This window comes from Aegilops tauschii, chromosome 3 (genome assembly GCF_002575655.3).
Source record: "Aegilops tauschii subsp. strangulata cultivar AL8/78 chromosome 3, Aet v6.0, whole genome shotgun sequence".
Lineage (NCBI taxonomy): Eukaryota > Viridiplantae > Streptophyta > Magnoliopsida > Poales > Poaceae > Aegilops > Aegilops tauschii.
Window position 1 is genome coordinate 17,419,957 of NC_053037.3, and position 18,829 is coordinate 17,438,785.

The window sequence follows — 18,829 nt, forward strand, 5'->3', positions numbered from 1 at the left end:
GCTTGTCGCGTCCGGGTAGATAGTCGTCGCCGCGCATCGGGGCACGTCCTCGTGATCTGTAGGTCGATCTGGTATGTCCTGCTCTACTGTCCAGGTCCTGCCGAAGGTCATATGTATAACCCCGAGCTGTTTTATCTCTGCCTTTACGGTGAGGTGGGGCGGGCTGGTGTTCGGCTTGAGTTGCCGCTCTGTCCCGACCGCGTTGTGGTCGGTTAGCTGCATTGTGTGATGATGGTATGGGCTCCGGCGCCTCATCATCGAGCTGAGGTAGCAATTTGCACTTCGGGTAATTTTTGGCTGGGCGATTGAGGCCGTATTCCTCGGCAGCCAGGACGTCGGTCCATCTATCGTTGGGCAGGTCTTGATCAGCTTGAAGCTGCTCCTGCTTCTTTTTCAGGCTCCTTGCAGTGGCTATGAGCTGGCGCTTGAAGCGCTCCTGCTAGAGAGGTTCCTCAGGCACGATGAAATCCTCGTTGCCGAGGCTCTCCTCGTCCTCGGAGAGCGGAAGATAATTACTGTCCTCCGAGTCTTCGTGTATGGACTGTTCCTCGAGGCTAACATGCCCGTCCTCCCGTTCGTCCTGTTCGGAAGTTGCCTCAACGGGGTCTTCATTGTCTTCGGCGTCGTCCGGAGTATTGTTTTCTCCCGTGCCGGTATTGCTGTCTTTTGCGCGACGTGACTTAGAGCGGCGCCGCTGACGTCGGTGCTTAGGCTGTGTCTCAGCAGGTTTATCCTTGATTGGATCTTCTTTGTCATCGTCGCTAGGTTCTTTGGGTGTATCCACCATGTACACGTTGTACGAAGAAGTAGTCGTCCAACGTCCGGTAAACGGCGGGTTTTGGCAATGCTCCTAATCTGCATCGTCATCCATACCGTCGATGTCTTCGGAGCCGTAATCGAGCATGTCTGTTAAGTCCTCGACAGTGGCTATGAAGTGGGTGGTGGGTGGGAAGCGAAATTCCCCGTCATCAGCCTCCAGTATGAACCGGATATAGTTCGGCTGTGAGTCCCCCGCTAAGGATAGATTTTTCAATGAGTTTACCACGTCGCCTAAAGGCGAGTGCCGGAAGACGTCCGCGGCGCAGAATTCGACGATCGATGACCGATCTAGCTCGTCGTGCACGGACGCACACGGTTCGGAATTTATAGCCGGAAACGAGTCCGAGGTTCCGGTGACACAGATATCACCCGAAGTTAGATCTGTGTGCGGCTCCAATGTCGCGGAGTCTGTGGCTTCCGTGGCGGGGTTGAGCTTCCCGTCCTCGGTGTTGGGGAACGTAGTAATTTTAAAAAAAATTCATACGCACACACAGGATCATGGTGATGCATAGCAACGAGAGGGGAGAGTGTGTCTACGTACCCTCATAGACCGAAAGCGGAAGCGTTAGCACAACGCGATTGATGTAGTCGTGCGTCTTCATGATCCGACTGATCCGAGTACCGAACGTACGGCACCTCCGAGTTCAGCACACGTTCAGCTCGATGACGTCCCTCGAACTCCGATCCAACCGAGCTTTGAGGGAGAGTTCCGTCAGCACGACGGCGTGGTGACGGTGATGATGATGCTACCGACGCAGGGCTTCGCCTAAGCACCGCTACGATATTATCGAGGTGGAATATGGTGGAGGGGGGCACCGCACACGGCTAAGAGATCAAGAGATCAATTGTTGTGTCTATGGGGTGCCCCCCTCCTCCGTATATAAAGGGGGGAGGAGGAGAGGGCCAGCCAAGGGGAGGAGGCACGCCCAAGGGGGGCAATCCTACTCCAAGTAGGATTCCCCCCTCTTTCCTAGTCCAAGTAGGAGAGGGGAAGGAAGGGGAGGAGAAGAAGAAGGAAAGGGGGGCCGACCCCCTAGTCCAATTCGGTTTGGGCTAGGGGGGCCGCGCGCCCCTAGCTGGCCGCCTCTCCCCTTCCACCACTTGGACCCATGAGGCCCAATAACCCCCTGGGAGGTTCTAGTAACCTCCCGGTTTCTCCGGTATTTATCCGATAACCCTCGGAACTCATCCGGTGTCCGAATATAACATTCCAATATATCAATCTTAACGTCTCGACCATTTCGAGACTCCTCGTCATGTCCGTGATCACATCCGGGACTCCGAACTACCTTCGGTACATCAAAACACAAAACTCATAATACTGATCGTCATCTAACTTTAAGCGTGCGAACCCTACGGGTTCAAGAACTATGTAGACATGACCAAGACACGTCTCCGGCCAATAACCAATAGCGGAACCTGGATGCTCATATTGGCTCCTACATATTCTGCGAAGATCTTTATCGGTCAAACCGCATAACAACATACGTTGTTCCCTTTGTCATCGGTATGTTACTTGCCCGAGATTCGACCGTAGGTATCTCAATATCTAGTTCAATCTCGTTACCGGCAAGTCTCTCTACTCGTTCCGTAATACATCATCTCGCAACTAACTCATTAGTCACAATGCTTGCAAGGCTTATAGTGATGTGCATTACCGAGAGGGCCCAGAGATACCTCTCCGACAATCGGAGTGACAAATCCTAATCTCGAAATACGCCAACCCAACAAGTACCTTCGGAGACACCTGTAGAGCACCTTTATAATCACCCAGTTACGTTGTGACGTTTGGTAGCACACAAAGTGTTCCTCCGGTAAACGGGAGTTGCATAATCTCATAGTCATAGGAACATGTATAAGTCATGAAGAAAGCAATAGCAACATACTAAACGATCAAGTGCTAAGCTAACGGAATGGGTCAAGTCAATCACATCATTCTCCTAATGATGTGATCCCGTTAATCAAATGACAACTCATGTCAATGGCTAGGAAACTTAACCATCTTTGATTAACGAGCTAGTCAAGTAGAGGCATACTAGTGACATTATGTTTGTCTATGTATTCACACATGTATTATGTTTCCGGTTAATACAATTCTAGCATGAATAATAAACATTTATCATGATATGAGGAAATAAATAATAACTTTATTATTGCCTCTAGGGCATATTTCCTTCACTCGGATGGCGCGATCTGCTCCGGATCTAAGGCCAGAGCGGCTACAGGTGCAATTTCCTGGGTATGGTCTGATGACAGATTTAAGTCATGTTCATCGCGGTGACAGGGAGCGGCTGCCGTGGTTTTGAATCCGTCGAAGATCAAGTCTCCACGGATATCCGCGACGTAGTTCAAGCTCCCAAATCTGACCTGATGGCCAGGGGCGTAGCTGTCGATCTGCTCCAGATGGCCAAGCGAGTTGGCCCGCAGTGCGAAGCCGCCGAATACGAAGATCTGTCCAGGGAGGAAGGTCTCCCCTTGGACAGCATTGTTGTGGATGATTGAAGGAGCCATCGAACTTCTTGACGACGGCACAGTGGAACTCTCAATGAAAGCACCAATGTCGTGTCAAAACCGGTGGATCTCGGGTAGGGGGTACCGAGCTGTGCGTCTAAGGTCGATGGTAACAGGAGACGGGGGACACAATGTTTACCCAGGTTCGGGCCCTCTCTATGGAGGTAATACCCTACTTCCTGCTTGATTGATCTTCATGAATATGAGTATTACAAGAGTTGATCTACCACGAGATCGTAATGGCTAAAACCCTAGAAGTCTAGCCTGTATGACTACAATTATGAGTATCTGCCGATCCGGACTAAGCCCTCCGGTTTATATGGACACCGGAAGGGACTAGGGTTACACAAAGTCGGTTACAGAGAAAGGAATCTTCATATTTTGTCGCCAACCTTGCCTTCCACGCCAAGGAGAGTCCCATCCGGACACGGGTAGAGTCTTCGGTCTTCGTATCTTCACAGCCCATTAGTCCGGCCCACGTCCATTAGGCCGGACGCCCGAGGACCCCTTAGTCCAGGACTCCCTCACCAAGAGGGCCCAAAAATACCTCTCCGACAATCGGAGTGACAAATCCTAATCCTGATCTATGCCAACTCAACAAACACCATCGGAGACACCTCTAGAGCATCTTTATAATCACCCAGTTACGTTGTGACGTTTGATAGCACACTAAGTGTTCCTCCGGTATTCGGGAGTTGCATAATCTCATAGTCATAGGAACATGTATAAGTCATGAAGAAAGCAATAGCAATAAACTAAACGATCATAGTGCTAAGCACGGATGGGTCTTGTCCATCACATCATTCTCTAATGATGTGAACGCGTTCATCAAATGACAACACATGTCTATGGCTAGGAAACTTAACCATCTTTGATTAACGAGCTAGTCTAGTAGAGGCATACTAGGGACACTCTGTTTGTCTATGTATTCACACATGTACTAAGTTTCCGGTTAATACAATTCTAGCATGAATAATAAACATTTATCATGATATAAGGAAATATAAATAACAACTTTATTATTGCCTCTAGGGCATATTTCCTTCATGTCTGTTACCATCGCACCAAGGCTATCAGCTCGGGACCACCCACCCAATATCTGTTTGATTTGACTCTATCACATCCGAGTTTTTATATATGATTTTTCTATCGGCCTTTTCACAGTTTTGTATTGGGTTTTCCTTTTTTTCCTCTTATTGTTTTCTTTTGTTAGCTTTGTTTCATTTTTCAACACATGTCTATTTTTTGCATACATATTATACATCTTTGGTACATACTAGGAATATTTTTTATACACGTTTAACATTTTTCAAATGCATGATTGATATTTTTTTCAAATTTATATACTTAGTACACTTTTTTGTACACGTTGTAAACTTTTGTATACATCTAAAAAAATTATATAAGTTTATTTTTTCAAATATGTGTTTTGAACATTTTTTTCAATATGTGTTAACCAATTTTTTGAATAGACATCAATTTTTTTCACTAACACAAAATATTTTATTTAAATTATGAAAACAGTTTTTCTTTTACATTGCTAAACATTTTTTGAAAAACATTCACAAACATATTTTTGAACTGTGTGGTTTTCTTACAATATAACGTATATTTCTTGAATTACACAATATTTTCTCCATTGTATAACATTTTACAAAGATCACGTATATTTTTGGAAAGGCGTGAACATTTTTTAAATGTCACATACATTTTTGTAATGATACAATCATTTTCTGAAAGTTGACCGAACGGTTTTTTACATTACATGAACATTTTTTAAATGTGCCATGACTGTTAAAATATTAACTATTTTTTTCATAATAAAGCTATTTAGTACTTTTTTGAATATAAACAAAAGAAAAAAAACATGTGGTCGATGTCAGCGTGACGAAACCACATGGCTACTAGCCAGCTTCCAGGGTCACCCCCAGGTTTGCACTTGGGAGTAAATATTTTGTTGTGCTCGGAACCTGCCCCGGAGGGTGCCCGAAGTCTTCATGGTAAGGATGGCAGTGGGTAGGGTATGGGCGGTACAACCTCCTTTTGCCCAAACCCTTACCCAAAAAACATTATATACCAGAACCGATGAGTATCCAAATGGGTACAATGTATAGCATTTGCACTTTAAAAAAGTAGAGAAATGTTTCTAAAATTCGAATGAATTTGATGAGCAGTCTAGCACCGATGCGGCCTCCTCCAGTGGGTGGTATCTTGGAGGCGGCAGGGGAGTACGAGCAGTGGGACGCGATAGTGGCAACTGGAGATTACTGGATCGAGAGGTGGACAAGAGTCCGGTGGTGATGGGTCGAGGTTTCATCATTTGAAAGAGTCAAATAGGACGTAAGAGTGACGAGTTGGTGGTTGTGGGCCTACGAGCTATGGCTGATTTAGGGCATAAGAGATTTTGAGTTGGGCCATAGGAGTTAGGAGTTGACTCGACATGTCATAGGAGTTATTTTCATTTTTTTCTGGGTATCCATTGTTTTACCCATGGGCGCAATTTCATACCCATGCCCTGCCCATTTATTTTTCAGGTATGCATATCCATTACACATGGGCACAAAATCTTGCCAAATCTTGCCCATGCCCGTTGTTTTCGACTAGGGTACCCATGGGCAAACTGCCATTCCTACTTCGGTGCATCTCTGGGTCAGCCTCTCGGGCTAGTGCAACCTTTCTGTTGTGTCCATAGTCTACCCAAAGCCTCCGAGGTTGCTCAGAGCCTCCGAACCACGTAAAATATGTGGGTAATCGTTGAATTTGAGGGCCTATATAAGGCCACCTTCTTCCCCGCGAAGAAGGCGACGATTACATTCTCTCTCCTTCGTTGTTCTAGCTCAAATTTCTTGGAGATATCCCTTCCCTTCCACTCAAATTTATTGATATTTGGGGGAGTGAAAGAGAAGTGCCCGGTTTACATTTCTACCAAAACAAAAATTGGTTCCCCTCGTTTCCTTGGTGGATCTTGTTACTCTCAGAGGTTGGAGACTCCTAGGCGGTAGGAGTGCCTGGTGAGAAATCAATTTGTGATCTTCACCGTCGTTTACGAAGGTTTCAAGGCCGCCTCAAGGTCTACCACTAGTGGTTGAGAATAGTCTTCGTGGTGTTATCTCAAGGAGAAAAGCGTGAGCCTTCGTGGTAACACACATCTCTCCAACGATGACTAGTTTCCCTCTAAGGAAGCGAACATCATGATACATCCTTGTCTTTGGTTATACCTAACCCTAGTTTTTAATTGTGGGTTACTTCGATCATTTGACCTGCATTAATCATATATGATTGTTTATCTCACCATAGTTATTTTTTAAACACACCTTTATATTCTGCATTGCCTAAACTTGCTCATAATCAACGAAAACAATTGTATTTGTCCCTATTCACCTCGTCCCCTTTGGCCCATCTTGATCCTTTTGGCGTTGCTAAGAGACCAAACGTGCACCCCGCCTTCTCTCCGTGGGCCAGCCCATTAGCAATTTTGCCGACCTACCGCTACAGGATTTTGTGAGCTGTTTTTTTCTTCTCAAAATTGGGTAGCGTGCTACTGAAAGTTTTTTGCCGGGTCACTGCTAGAGGATTTTTTGAGCTATTTTTTTTCTCAAAACCAGCTAGTGTGCTACTAAAAATGTTTCAAAATTTAAAACATGTTCCAGATTTTAAAAAAACATTTAAGAATTTTAAAATATTCATGATTTTTTAAAAATATTCCGAAATTTAATAATAGGGTTTGCCTTTTTATAGACACTAGTAAAAATGCCCGTGTGTTGCAACGGGAGAAAAAAAAACCTTTGTGCCTAGCTCAATAAACACAACTCATAACCCCTCCAAAGGTATATGTCCTCTAGTTGAAATTATACTCCTTCCCATCCTCATCAATAGTGGCCATGGTGTCTGCCTGAAGGCAATGCGTTCGAACGTGACCAATTCGAACACGGTGATCTCAGCCTCTACATGACACACCTGCAATTGAGACACGCCAGCGTAAGGGAGTGTTTATACTTTGAAAACTAATCCCACCGAGTTGGCCATGAGGGACACTCTCCGTGAGCTACACCCTACACCTGGTCCATATATCATCCCTTATACACTTTCTAAATCACATTTACTTAAAATATGCATGATAATTTTTAAATTATGAACAATTTTTAAACACAAAAAAAGTGTGAATACTGACCCCTTGTGCCGGGTAGAAAATAAGTCAATATGTGTGTTCTCGGAAAGCTCTATCAAAAGGTACAGTAACATGCTCAACATATTCAACAAATGCAAATAATCAACTAAAGTGGGAGGTTAATTGCTCCTCCACTGGGAGTGGAGATACTGCCCCATCATCAAGTTAAGATAAGAAAAGTGGTTGCAATAATGGCTTGCTAAATGCCCAACTCCATATAGCGTTACATCACATGTAGAAAGAAGGGGCATAACTAAACCTAGTGTGGATCGCCACTCTATTAGAGCTATTGCTCACCTACGACTTAGGATGGTGATAATTTATGATCTCAATAGTGTGGATCGCCACTCTCTTGTATTTTACATCTCATGAAGCCATCGGCTCCTCCATGAAATAAGTTGTCATCTTTTTGGATTTGTTCTCAAGTCTACACCCTCGATGATCTCAATTGCTGAAGCAAGTCAGAATGTTGTGCCTACACTGCTATTGACTTAAAAAAAATCTCTTGCTTGAGAAAAAAATGGCCGCAGTTTCTTTTTGCCAGAGCAGATCCCACCGAGTAACGCTACAGAATTGTTGGCAAACCCCATAGAAGTCCAGCTCGTCGAGACTAACCAGCCCATTCAAGTATATTGATCCCCACCCTTTAATTACAATGATGATTCCTTCTTAAATCATGCATGGCAGCCCTCGGTTCCGTTTAACGTTGATTCCTTCTTAAATAATTCCGCAATCCCTCCTTTTATTATGGATATACCATGCACCTCGTCGTCTCCATCTCCTCGTGTGCTTCTCCTTTTGTCTGCCCTCCTCCTTCATTTCCCTCCCGACTTCTCTCTTTGTAGACGCTGATTTAAATCGGCAGGTCTTTCCCTCCGTTTAATTAGGCCAATATATGTTGGGTCTCTTTCCCATTAATTCCTTCTTTGAAAGAATCCTTGATTCGAGGTTGCTTATTGTCTTGAACTCGCAAACATATTTAAACTGATGGGATTTTGAAAAGAAAAACGATATGGGATTATCTTGTGAACAGTTCGTGAGGTTAGGATTATGAGTTTCTTTTGATCGAGCAACTATTTTTACCGTATTTTTGGGCCACGTCACAGAGGATGGATAGATGGACTGAGGCCCAAGACAAATCAACCTAGAAATTCTGATAACCGGCGCTAGCTCAGCCGGTACTTTCGGGTGGTTTCTTGCATGATCCCGCGAGGTTGGTCGGCTTTATTTCTTTTTTCTAGCTGCAGTATATGTGCTCGCCAATCGTATCCTTCATGGGCCGGCTCAGGTTTCCGTGACAGTTTTTCAACACATCATATTGATAAACACAAACAACGGATTGGTGAGGTGGCTAGGACATGTTTTCTTGATGGTGATGGTCCTGTGTTTGAATCTTGACTTGCACAATTTTTTTTTTAATTCATAGCTGGACCAAAAAAATCAGAGAGGACGTACCAAACTCCAAAAAAAAGAGAATGACGGTGAACCCGACGGTAGCACTCCGTGCTTTATTTTATTTTATTTTAGTAATAAAGCACGGATTGACTTTGTCGGGTTCACCGTCACAATACGCTTCTTCCTGTGATTTTACGCTTTCAATTTAAATTTAAAACATATACGCGAGGTGGTACTAAAGCGTAAGAAAAAAACGATTCAATTCCTCAAACCTTTGTTCGTCCCCAGCAGTCCGTCCCGGTTAGGCTGGTCGCCCCCGCCCGCGCCTCAGCCCATCTATGGTTCGCATAGGCTGGTCGTTCCCACCTGGGCGTTAGCCCATCTATTCCCCAAAATCGCACCGTAGCCCAACTATCACCGGAGACTTGCCAGCTCGCTACGCTGCTGGGCCTTATGGCCGGCAGCCACGCCTCGACTTACAAAGGCCGCAAAAAATAGTTTGTTGCTTGCTTATTATTTTCACAATAGTCCCACCTCGCCCTGTTAAATCGATTCTCATCAGTTTATATACGTTTTGAAGTTCTTTGTAACATCAACCAGCCGTCCCATGAAACAAACAATGAGCTGAGAAAGAGAAAGGAAGCACAGGAAAACGAGAGAAAGGAAGCATGGTCGGTACTGCACGCCGGAGTTGTAGCCGGACACGGCAAGGACGAGACGTTGGGCTGCTCGGACACAGCGGCGAAGACAACATGTTGATGCAATCCTGCACGCCGGCACGACGCCGGCCGAAGTTGTGCAGGCGGACACGGCAAGGACAAGACGCCGGGCTGCTCAGATACAAGTTGATGCTGCATACCGCCTAAACACGTACGTACAACAATGGCCTAGATACAACTTCTAATCATCTGCTTCTCCAATTAATTTTCTCATCCATCCAAAGTGTTTCTTTACTTATTTTGCCTAAAAGTTCTTAATCTCTATTCTTAATGGACGAGTTGGTTGAATAGTCCCACCACTTTCGTCTGGTTAATTTTCGTCCGGTTTATTTTCGTCTCACCTCCCACTCCCCACCCACACACACGCACTGCAAAAAAACCCAGCCCGCACGAAACACCCCTCCCGATCTCCCGTCCAAAAGAAAAATGCTGTGACCAGCGAGCCGCTCCCTCTCTCTCCTCGCACGAGTCGCGGCGCGCGCTACGGTTCCTCACGCCGCCGCCGCACACCTCCATCCCCTCCCCAACCCCGGCCGGCCTCCACTCCACTCCACTCCTCCGCGGGGGCCACCCAACCACCGCCGCCCTCTCCACGCACCCGCACCCACTCACCCAACTCTCTCTCCGCCGCCGCCATCTAGATCTCGGCCGGTCGATTCCTGCGGCGCGCATCACACTCCTTCTGTGCTCGCCTCGCGCCGCTGCGTTCACCCATCCGGCTGGATTCGCCGCTCCCCGGTGGCAAGGGCTTCGGTCGCCTCCAACTCCGGCGACTCCGGCGGTTCATCTCCGACGCGTACCCAGCCCCCACGCGCAGCTCTGTCTCCTGGATGAATTTGTCCTGCTCGAGACGACCGGTTCTTCCTCAAGCTCCAAGGACGCCCGCCATCGTCGAGCCTCCCTCCGTGGGATGCCATGGAGATGAAACTCCCCTCGACCAGGGTAGGTACCAATCCTTCCTCCCCTACCCTTGTCTTTTTCTTCATCTCCAACATCTGATGTCTGCTTGTATTGTGTCAAGGAATTCAAGGGCTTGTGGGAGAGAGAGGAGGTCCATGGAGAAGATGCTCTGCTCCAACCCTCCCTGCCTCCTACTACAAGATGTCTTTTATTGTGTGTGCTTGTATTGCAGCAGCCATGTGCGTATCAAGAAAAGGGTCCAGTTTGCAGCAGTCACATGATATGGACATGTTTTTCATCACAATTGGATTTTTGGATTTACTAGGCTAATTGGTGGTGGTTGCTGTTGTTGTTGTTTTAGCAGCAGCAGCAGCAGGCCGAGTGACGGTGGTGGCTGTGTGCAGGCCATGGAGGCGATGATGAGCACGAGGGGAAGGCTGCTGCTTCAACCCCGTTAAGGACTGCTGCTTCGAATTGTCCCAGATCGGTCGATTTCTTCTTGCTTTCCCGTTAAGGATTTCTTCTTGATGTTTATATTATTGGATTGCCAGTATATTTTGTAACCCGTGGAATTAGTATGACCTGCCTGGCAACCTGTATTTTACTGGAGAAAATGTTGAACAGTAGGCTTGTTATTTTGAATGCTTGCGGCAAAGGGATGGGCTTGCACCCTTTTATGTTCTAGACTAGGCATGCTAATGAAAACATTCCCGTACATGTAGGTCATGTGCATATAAACTCCACTTCTTATATTACTTATCTATCCTTTAACAACTTATGTGTGGGATTTGCTTCGAAAGTTGTCCACGTGAGTCAATGGGTGCTGCTTCATGTGGGCATCCTTTCTGTGGTGTATGTTGGAGAGGTTCGTTCTTTTGTTATCCCCTTGCTTTGGATGGTCATACTTTACACTGCCCTTGCCTAGATAATTGTGCCATGAATACGCTTGGTGATGGACCAAGTGTGCCTAACTATCTATTAAGTTACCCTTGATTTTTCTTCTGACTGAACACATAGATGTTTACCGTAGCTGCATGTGAGCATATCTTCCTCAATCAAAGTTGAGCATGTGGGCATTTTACTGGAGTGTGTTCCTGAATATGTTTTTCTGAAAAAAGCATTGATGGCAATTTATAGTCATGCATGAACACAAACAATTGTATTATGCTTTTTCCTATAGCGTGAACACAAACAAATGTATTATGCTTTTTCCTGATAGGTTGCAAGCATGCAGTGTTATTGTTGCACAACATTGGCCATGCTCCTCCAAATGTATTATGCTTTTTTTGGTTCTCATTTCTTATATGCAATAATATCACTTGTTGGGCATAAATGATGTATTTGAATGCTCTAGGATCTAGCCGTTTGGAGTTATATACTGGATAGTATATTATTACCTGTTCGAACCATTTTGAAATTGAGTAGATAAAAAGTCCATAGATTCGGGGTCGACCATTTCCTCAGAGAAGTCCATAGGTTGCATGGTGCCAAACACGGATTGATGATTCTGTCATGGGTTCCTCAGAGAAGATGGCACAACTGAATACAGAGATCCGTCTGTTGAAGACGCTGAGGCACAAGAACATTGAGAAGTTGTTTGCCTCATGTATTGATGAGGATAAGAAGACAATTAACATCATCACGGAGCTCTGCACATCCGGAAGTTTGAGGCAGTATGTACCTTTTCTTTAGCTCCACCAGTCCGCCTCGTTCGTAATGCTTTGCCTGATTCAGTTATGGATTACCCTTTCCGTTTATAAGTTGATGTACTTTATTGAATTGGTTTCTTAGTAACCAACCATGCTGGAGTCTGCTGTTGTGTGGAGAAAGTTTGATTGAAATTTAACCACGCATAGATTTCACTCTTATCGCCCTTTCATTCAGTACATTCTGATCATTGAAATTTGGAATGATAACCAGGTTCTGTAAGAAGCACGATAAATAAAACCATGGTAAGTAAAAAGACTGCAGTATTCTAAGAATACTTAAAAAATACTTTGCTATCAAACAGGGCCTCAAAGTAATTAAAACCATGGTAATCCTAAAAACTGTAGTATTTCCAGAATACTTAGAAAATACAGAGCTATCAAACAGGGCCTAAATCATCAATTAGAGGTGGTAGTATGAGATTTAAAAAATCTGACAGTGTAGGAGATATCTAACTCCATGGCAATGTTCGATGGATGTTCTGCGAATTGCTCGCAAGCCATGAAAAATTGGGGTTTGAACACAACATATATATTGTCTTACACACTCATGATCTGGTATTAGTTTTAATTGCCTTGATCTTTGTTTTGTAGTACAGACAAGAATAGCTTCAATGATAGCATCTCGAATCATCAAGTTGTGCGACTTCCCTCTTGAGTGGGTGTTGTATTTTAGCAGGCCTATATTTGAAATAGTTGAGAGCCGCTTTTGTTGTTTCTATATGGGTGCACACCAAATTATACCTTCCGAGAAGATTAATGTGCTCATGATTTACCTTCTGAAAAAGGGAACTTGTGATCCATCTGCGCGCAATGTGCCGCGGCGATGTCCCTTGGTAGGAATAATGTCTCCCACGTTCTATCCATATCCCGGTGGTGCGTCTAGCATCGTCAGAGGGCGCGCGGAGGTGTGTCTCCGTCGGATCTCGCGGGATTCGGTTGGTGCAGGTCTTCGGTGGATCTTTTTGGATCTGGTCTGTGTTCATCTTCATTTGGATGTTTACAGGTTTGATTCTTCCGTTCTACGACTTTCTTCATTGGGTGATGGTTGTTGCTCTGGTGCCCTTGTGCTATGTGGCCTTAGCACGACGATTTCTTGACTGTCAACTATAATAAGGTTTGCGCAGCTCCAGCGAGGGAGGGGCGATGACGGCGGCGCTGGGTTCATCTTCATTTGGATGTTTACAGGTTTGATTCTTCCGATCTACGACTTTCTTCATCGGGCGATGCTTGTTGCTCTGGTGCCCTTGTGCTATGTGGCCTTAGCACGACGACTTCTCGACTGTCAACTATAATAAGGCTTGCGCGGCTTCAGCGAGGGAGGGGCGATGACAGCTGCACACCTTCGTCTCGCTCCAGTGTATGTAGTCGTCGCTAGGTGGTTTTTAATTTCTATTATCTCCGATGTTCTTTGTACTACCATGTTTAAAGATGAATAGATTGAAAGTTTCCCATGCAGAAAAGTAGTTTTCAATTATTACCATTGTTGCTATTTTTTCTATACATGTGAAATTTAACATGCATTATATTTATATATAGAACTCCAACAAAATATTTCAAATGGCCGTGGCAACGCACGGGCATTCTACTAGTTAGAAAATAGTACATCAGGCCCTCTTAGTTCATTAAAAATAGACAATTAGCTGCCTAGAATCATCTTATGTGCATATATCGGTTGTGCCATCATAAGCATTTCTTTATCCAAAAATCCAAAAGTACCAATGTGCATTCTCTGTGAAGAATTTTTACCTCGCTATTTTCTGTGTATATAGCCCTAAAAGAAATGGCTATTTTTCTTGGAGATTGCGTTATTGGGCAGCAAGCTTGTGCTCTTATGCATAATTAGTTTTTTCTAGAGATTGTGCTATTGTGGATTGTGCTTCTTTTACTTAAATTTTGTAGTTAAAACAAGTACATGTTTAACCATTTGCCCATAACAAAGCAGCCCTAGCGATGAAGTCAGACAACTGTGGTTGTGCGAGCATCAACGCCAGTGGAAATGAAAGTTTCCAGTAGAAGATTTGGAGCACTAGCACGCAGCTAGACTGTGTTCGACCTGGCCAATTTTGAGTCGTAAGAACCAGTGTTTTCTCCCGTTGCAACGCACGGGCATTTGTGCTAGTAAAGATAAAGATAAAGAAGAGGATTTGCCGTATAGCACCTTCCCCATCACGCTAGAGGGTGGGCTTGATGGGCCCCGGTCCATCCTGAGATTTTGGATCCGCTTGTCCCGACCCATCCTAGCCCAACAAACAACTCCAGCTAGTCCCGACCCATCCTAGCCCAACAAACAACGCACAGCACTCAAAAAAAAACGCACGGTATTCTCAAAAAAAGAAAGAAAAACAACGCACGGATTGTCTCAAAAAAAAAAAACGCACGGGGGACAGCCGCACCGAGCCACTGCCGCTCCCGTCCTCCCGATCTCGCCGGCTCGCGGCCTACCTCGCCGGAAGCCGTCGCCCCCCTGCACGCCCTGCCCGCCCGGCGCCACCCCGACCGCCGTGATCCAGCCAGCCGGCGCCCGCCGCTCGCCGGGTGACCCGCGATGAGCAAGCCAGGCGGCAGCGCTGGCGGCGCCACGGCGGGCCCGACGGCGGCGGCCGCGGCCGCCGCGGCTCAGAAGCAACGGGCGCTCCTCCAGAAGGCCGACGCCGACGTCAGCAGCCTCGTCGACAACTTCTCCGCCCTCATCAACATCGCCCGCGTACGCCCCCGTTCCCTCCTACACTCGTCGGTGCTCTCGCTTCCTGCCTAACCCTAACCCTGCGGTTCTTCCTCTTCTCAGGTCAACGACCCGCCCGTGCGCAACTCGCAGGAGGCATTCCAGATGGACATGCGCGCCTCCCGAATGGTAAGTTAGTAACGACGGCTCGCCTCGCTGCCCAACATTTGTTCAGAGATTTGTTTCTCCCCACTGTTAAAAAATGTGGTGCCCAAAATTGGAGCCGAGTTGTGCCTTAAATGTTAGCAATGGAGATCGAAACAGTGAAGCCCAATTGAGTGGTAGTAGAAGCCTAAGCTATCCCTGTATTAAATCCCACACTTGTAGCACAAAAGCCCACAAGTAGATATTAGTTATCATGTAATCATGTAGACTTAGCAACCAACATGAAAATGAATGCGATATGACTAGGGTGAAAATGTGGATGCTAAATACAGTAATGATATATGATCAAAATAGGGATCAGTTCGGTAAGGTCTATTTAGGATCTAAGTCTAGATATGCAGGGTAGGATTTCAGGAATATAAATATAATCTCTGAAGCACTCCAGCCCCCATAGATTGATTTCATGGTCATGGACTTTAAAACTCTGTCCCAAGATACAGATGATGAGTGGATATAAGAAGACGCGAGGACTGCCTCAGCTCCGGCGCCATAATTAGTGCTGCAATTGTAACAAGTTGACACAAGAAGCGAGGACTATCTTTGCTTTGGCGCCTTAATTAGTGCTGCAATTGTAACAAGTTGATACAGAAACTATAGTAGCAGCTGATATGATATATGTTGTACTGCAACCTACTGTGTTTTGAGCTAATTCTAGAATACAATCAAATCTAGTATTCATTTTTCTCTATTCGTCTTGTTTGGTTGTCAAATGCTGTTTTATGTTTTCCAGGTGCATTCAGCGGACTCTCTGTTGAAACTAGTATCGGAACTTAAGAGGACAGCTATCTTTTCTGGGCTTGCTTCTTTGAGTGAGAATGTTGATAGGAGGATTGAAGTGTTCAGTCAACAGGCAGAGGAGACAGAGAGAATGCTGGAGAGGATTGGGCAGGAAGCAGCAGCAAGCCTTAAGGAGTTGGAGGCACATTACTACTCGTCTGTTGTGCGGACTCCGCTCTATGATTGAGGTGAACATATCTTGTCTTAGAAAAAAATGTGTCTGTTTTAGCTCTGCATCAGTTTGCTTCCTTGTATGATTCTTTACAAGGCTGTCATGTTGTTGCATTTACCTTTAGCGTTAACTTATGGAAGCAGGAGTTATATATGGTTGGTACAATAGTTTAACGAGGGTACCATCTATGTCTGTAATAACATGTCTAATGCATAGTCCAAGGAAATACCACCGAGTCGAACAAGGACTTCATGACTCGACATGGTCACACTTTTGTGTAGAAGGAACCATAACCAAGCAACTAAGATTAGTATTAAAACATGGCTGCCATTGCTTGATACTAGTCCACAAGCAATACTTCAAATTTATTTACACCCACGTGCGCTGCATGCCTTTTATTTTGCTGGGATGCATTCTGCTTCCCTTGGTAGTAATTTGTCTTTATGATCAACAAATAACTGGTAGGGGCCTTTTCCCCTCCTGTTTCCCTAAAGAAGTAATTAAGTACTCTATGGTTATATGTCAGTTGATGATGTACTGTTTGTGATTTGGAGCCAAAGAACTTAGATCATGAATAGTTCATGAACCGTGCATTTTGTGGGGACGTATAGAAGTTCATGTCTTTGTATAATTTCCAATTGACGAGTTTGCGGCTGTCAGGTTAGTGATGGCACATAACAAGTGGCTGGATGGATTTAAAACACATATTTTTAGGGAAATTTGAAACAAAACTTGGCTGCGGAAATCATGGGAACTGTACCAGCGCAAGAACTTGCTCTTTCAGGCTGATTTTGATTCGTGAGTAATGGTTACAAACATTATACCACAAGTGTCTCAACCATTAACCTTTGCAGCCATTCATGGTTTCAGGATGTCTCTGGCTTCCCGCTGGTAGCAGAGTGGCGCTTAAGGAGCTGCGAGCAAGGGCATGGTCGATGTAACTCGTGTAAAAATCACCTTAAATTATCTCGTTATGTCAGATGATGTTGTATTAGCCATTGAGATATAACGTTCTTGTCCCTACCTGTTGTTCTAATTTCTAGTTCTTTTTCGAAGGTTATTACCATGTCTACTTCCATGAGGTGTTTGCCTGCCCGTGCTTGTTTTCTGACCTCGCGTGCTACTCCATTTTCTGCGAGTATCATTTTTAACCCATGCCTGTAATTCTAGGTCCTGAACAGATTAGCCTGTTTTCATTTTTAGTTTAGTTCATATTCGTGTGTTCTTGCATCCCCTTAATTCCATGGTTCTTGAATGAATTCCTAGTGTCTTGTTGTATGAAATTGCCCGTTTCTCTTGGATACATATTTTCTACTCCCTTCGTCCGGAATTACTTGTCGCAGAAATGGATAAAAATAGATGTATCTAGAACTAAAATACGTCTAGATACATTCATTTCTGCGACAAGTAATTTCGGACGGAGGGAGTATAAAATGGATATACTCACATTCATTTTGAGAGTATGTTCTTTGGACTTTGGGGGACACTGACATTATGCTCACCAAAGTCCTTTGGCTACCGTACGATTGCCAAAAGACAAGAATCATACGCAGGATGATGCGTCAAATGTCAGTTCCTTCCAGGGCAGCTCTGTGTGTGGTACTCGGTCCTCGATGTGGGCCAGGGAGAAGGGGTGCGTGTCGTGTGTGCACTTCACAGCTAGTACCACGTGGTAGGAGTATTTTTCGTTTTGCTTGGGCCTCTTTTTACCCTAGCGTCCCTGGTTGCTTTTTTTTTTGCCTTCCATGTGCATTGGCTACTGGCCTATTGACCTAGCCAGCAGGACGAGCAAGGCATCATAGGCTGCTGCATACTGTGGTCTGAGCTGGCCGAGTCTTGGCCGTGAAGAAAACGTCCGGACTGGAGCTTGTTCCGCAAGTCCACTGAGTCAGCTGGTCAGCAGGAGCCGCAGGGAGTGTGCCGTAGCAGGCTGGCCGCATCATCACTCTTTTCTTTTTGCCAGTGTACCTGTCGGAGGACTGTACTGTACTTGGGAGATGTAGGATGAAACCGGATCGCTCATTACAAGAGGCACGGAGAAAGAAAACGGCGGGCTGGAACATACTACCTCTGCTCATTAAGGGCAACTCCAACGCAAATCGGACGCGGATTTTATCCGTTTTGGTCGGTCTTCTGGGTTTTGTCCGCCCCGTCCGGGTTTTGGTTGGTGGTGCGCCCAACTTGCCGACGCATTTTCGTCCGTGACATTTTACATACATATCAAAAACATTGCCCAAAGTTCATATAATTCAACCAAATACAAATATCAAAGTTTCACAACCAAGTAAAATCTCATAGTTTACAAACCAAATAAAATTTGAATCGACACAAATACATTTGAAAAAAAAGCCGATACATCTATTGTCGCCAAGTTGAGCCCACATATGCTCAACCAAATCATCTTGTAGTTGAATGTGAGTTTCCTAATCACGCATTTGATGATGAAATTCGGTGAACTGTGCAAACGTTGCCACTTCTCCATGCTCAACCACAACATTTTCACCCTGAAATTGAAACCCCTGATTGGAGATTTCATCCTCACGCTCATCCTGTACGATCCTGTTGTGCATGATCACGTACCTTGCCAACGTGGCGGAAGAAGCTGGCTGGTGAAGAGCCCCACGTCTCTCCCAGACTAGGTAGCGGGCATGTCGGCGTGGAGGCGACCGGCGAGCGAGGTAGCCGCACTTGGCGCGGGGGGGGGGGGGGGGGGGGGAGGGGGGGTGTGCTACGACGGCGGCAAAAACAGCGCAAAAACACCAACGTCGGCAA

The 18,829-nt window shown here is 45.4% G+C and overlaps 1 protein-coding gene and 1 long non-coding RNA gene across 2 annotated transcripts; both read left to right on the forward strand.

Moving 5' to 3' along the window:
- Positions 1–10,017: 10,017 nt before the first annotated feature.
- On the forward strand, positions 10,018–12,377 carry LOC109737137 (uncharacterized). The gene is made up of 3 exons (XR_012204070.1): positions 10,018–10,554; positions 10,634–10,751; positions 10,874–12,377. It is a non-coding gene; the product is annotated as an uncharacterized lncRNA (long non-coding RNA).
- Positions 12,378–14,577: 2,200 nt separating this feature from the next.
- Positions 14,578–17,340, forward strand: LOC109737136 (mediator of RNA polymerase II transcription subunit 22a). The gene is made up of 4 exons (XM_020296351.4): positions 14,578–14,925; positions 15,007–15,072; positions 15,839–16,073; positions 16,928–17,340. The coding sequence occupies exons 1-3, from the start codon at positions 14,767–14,769 to the stop codon at positions 16,070–16,072; spliced, it is 459 nt and encodes a 152-aa protein (XP_020151940.1). The 5' UTR covers positions 14,578–14,766; the 3' UTR covers position 16,073; positions 16,928–17,340.
- Positions 17,341–18,829: the final 1,489 nt, after the last annotated feature.

What these genes read in the sequence shown, in the direction of transcription:
- LOC109737136 (XM_020296351.4), top strand. Translation starts at nt 14,767, where the DNA reads ATGAGCAAGCCAGGCGGCAGCGCTGGCGGCGCCACGGCGGGCCCGACG. An exon ending in CCCTCATCAACATCGCCCGC is followed by an intron (nt 14,926 to 15,006) that starts GTACGCCCCCGT and finishes TCCTCTTCTCAG; the next exon opens with GTCAACGACCCGCCCGTGCG. An exon ending in ACATGCGCGCCTCCCGAATG is followed by an intron (nt 15,073 to 15,838) that starts GTAAGTTAGTAA and finishes TATGTTTTCCAG; the next exon opens with GTGCATTCAGCGGACTCTCT.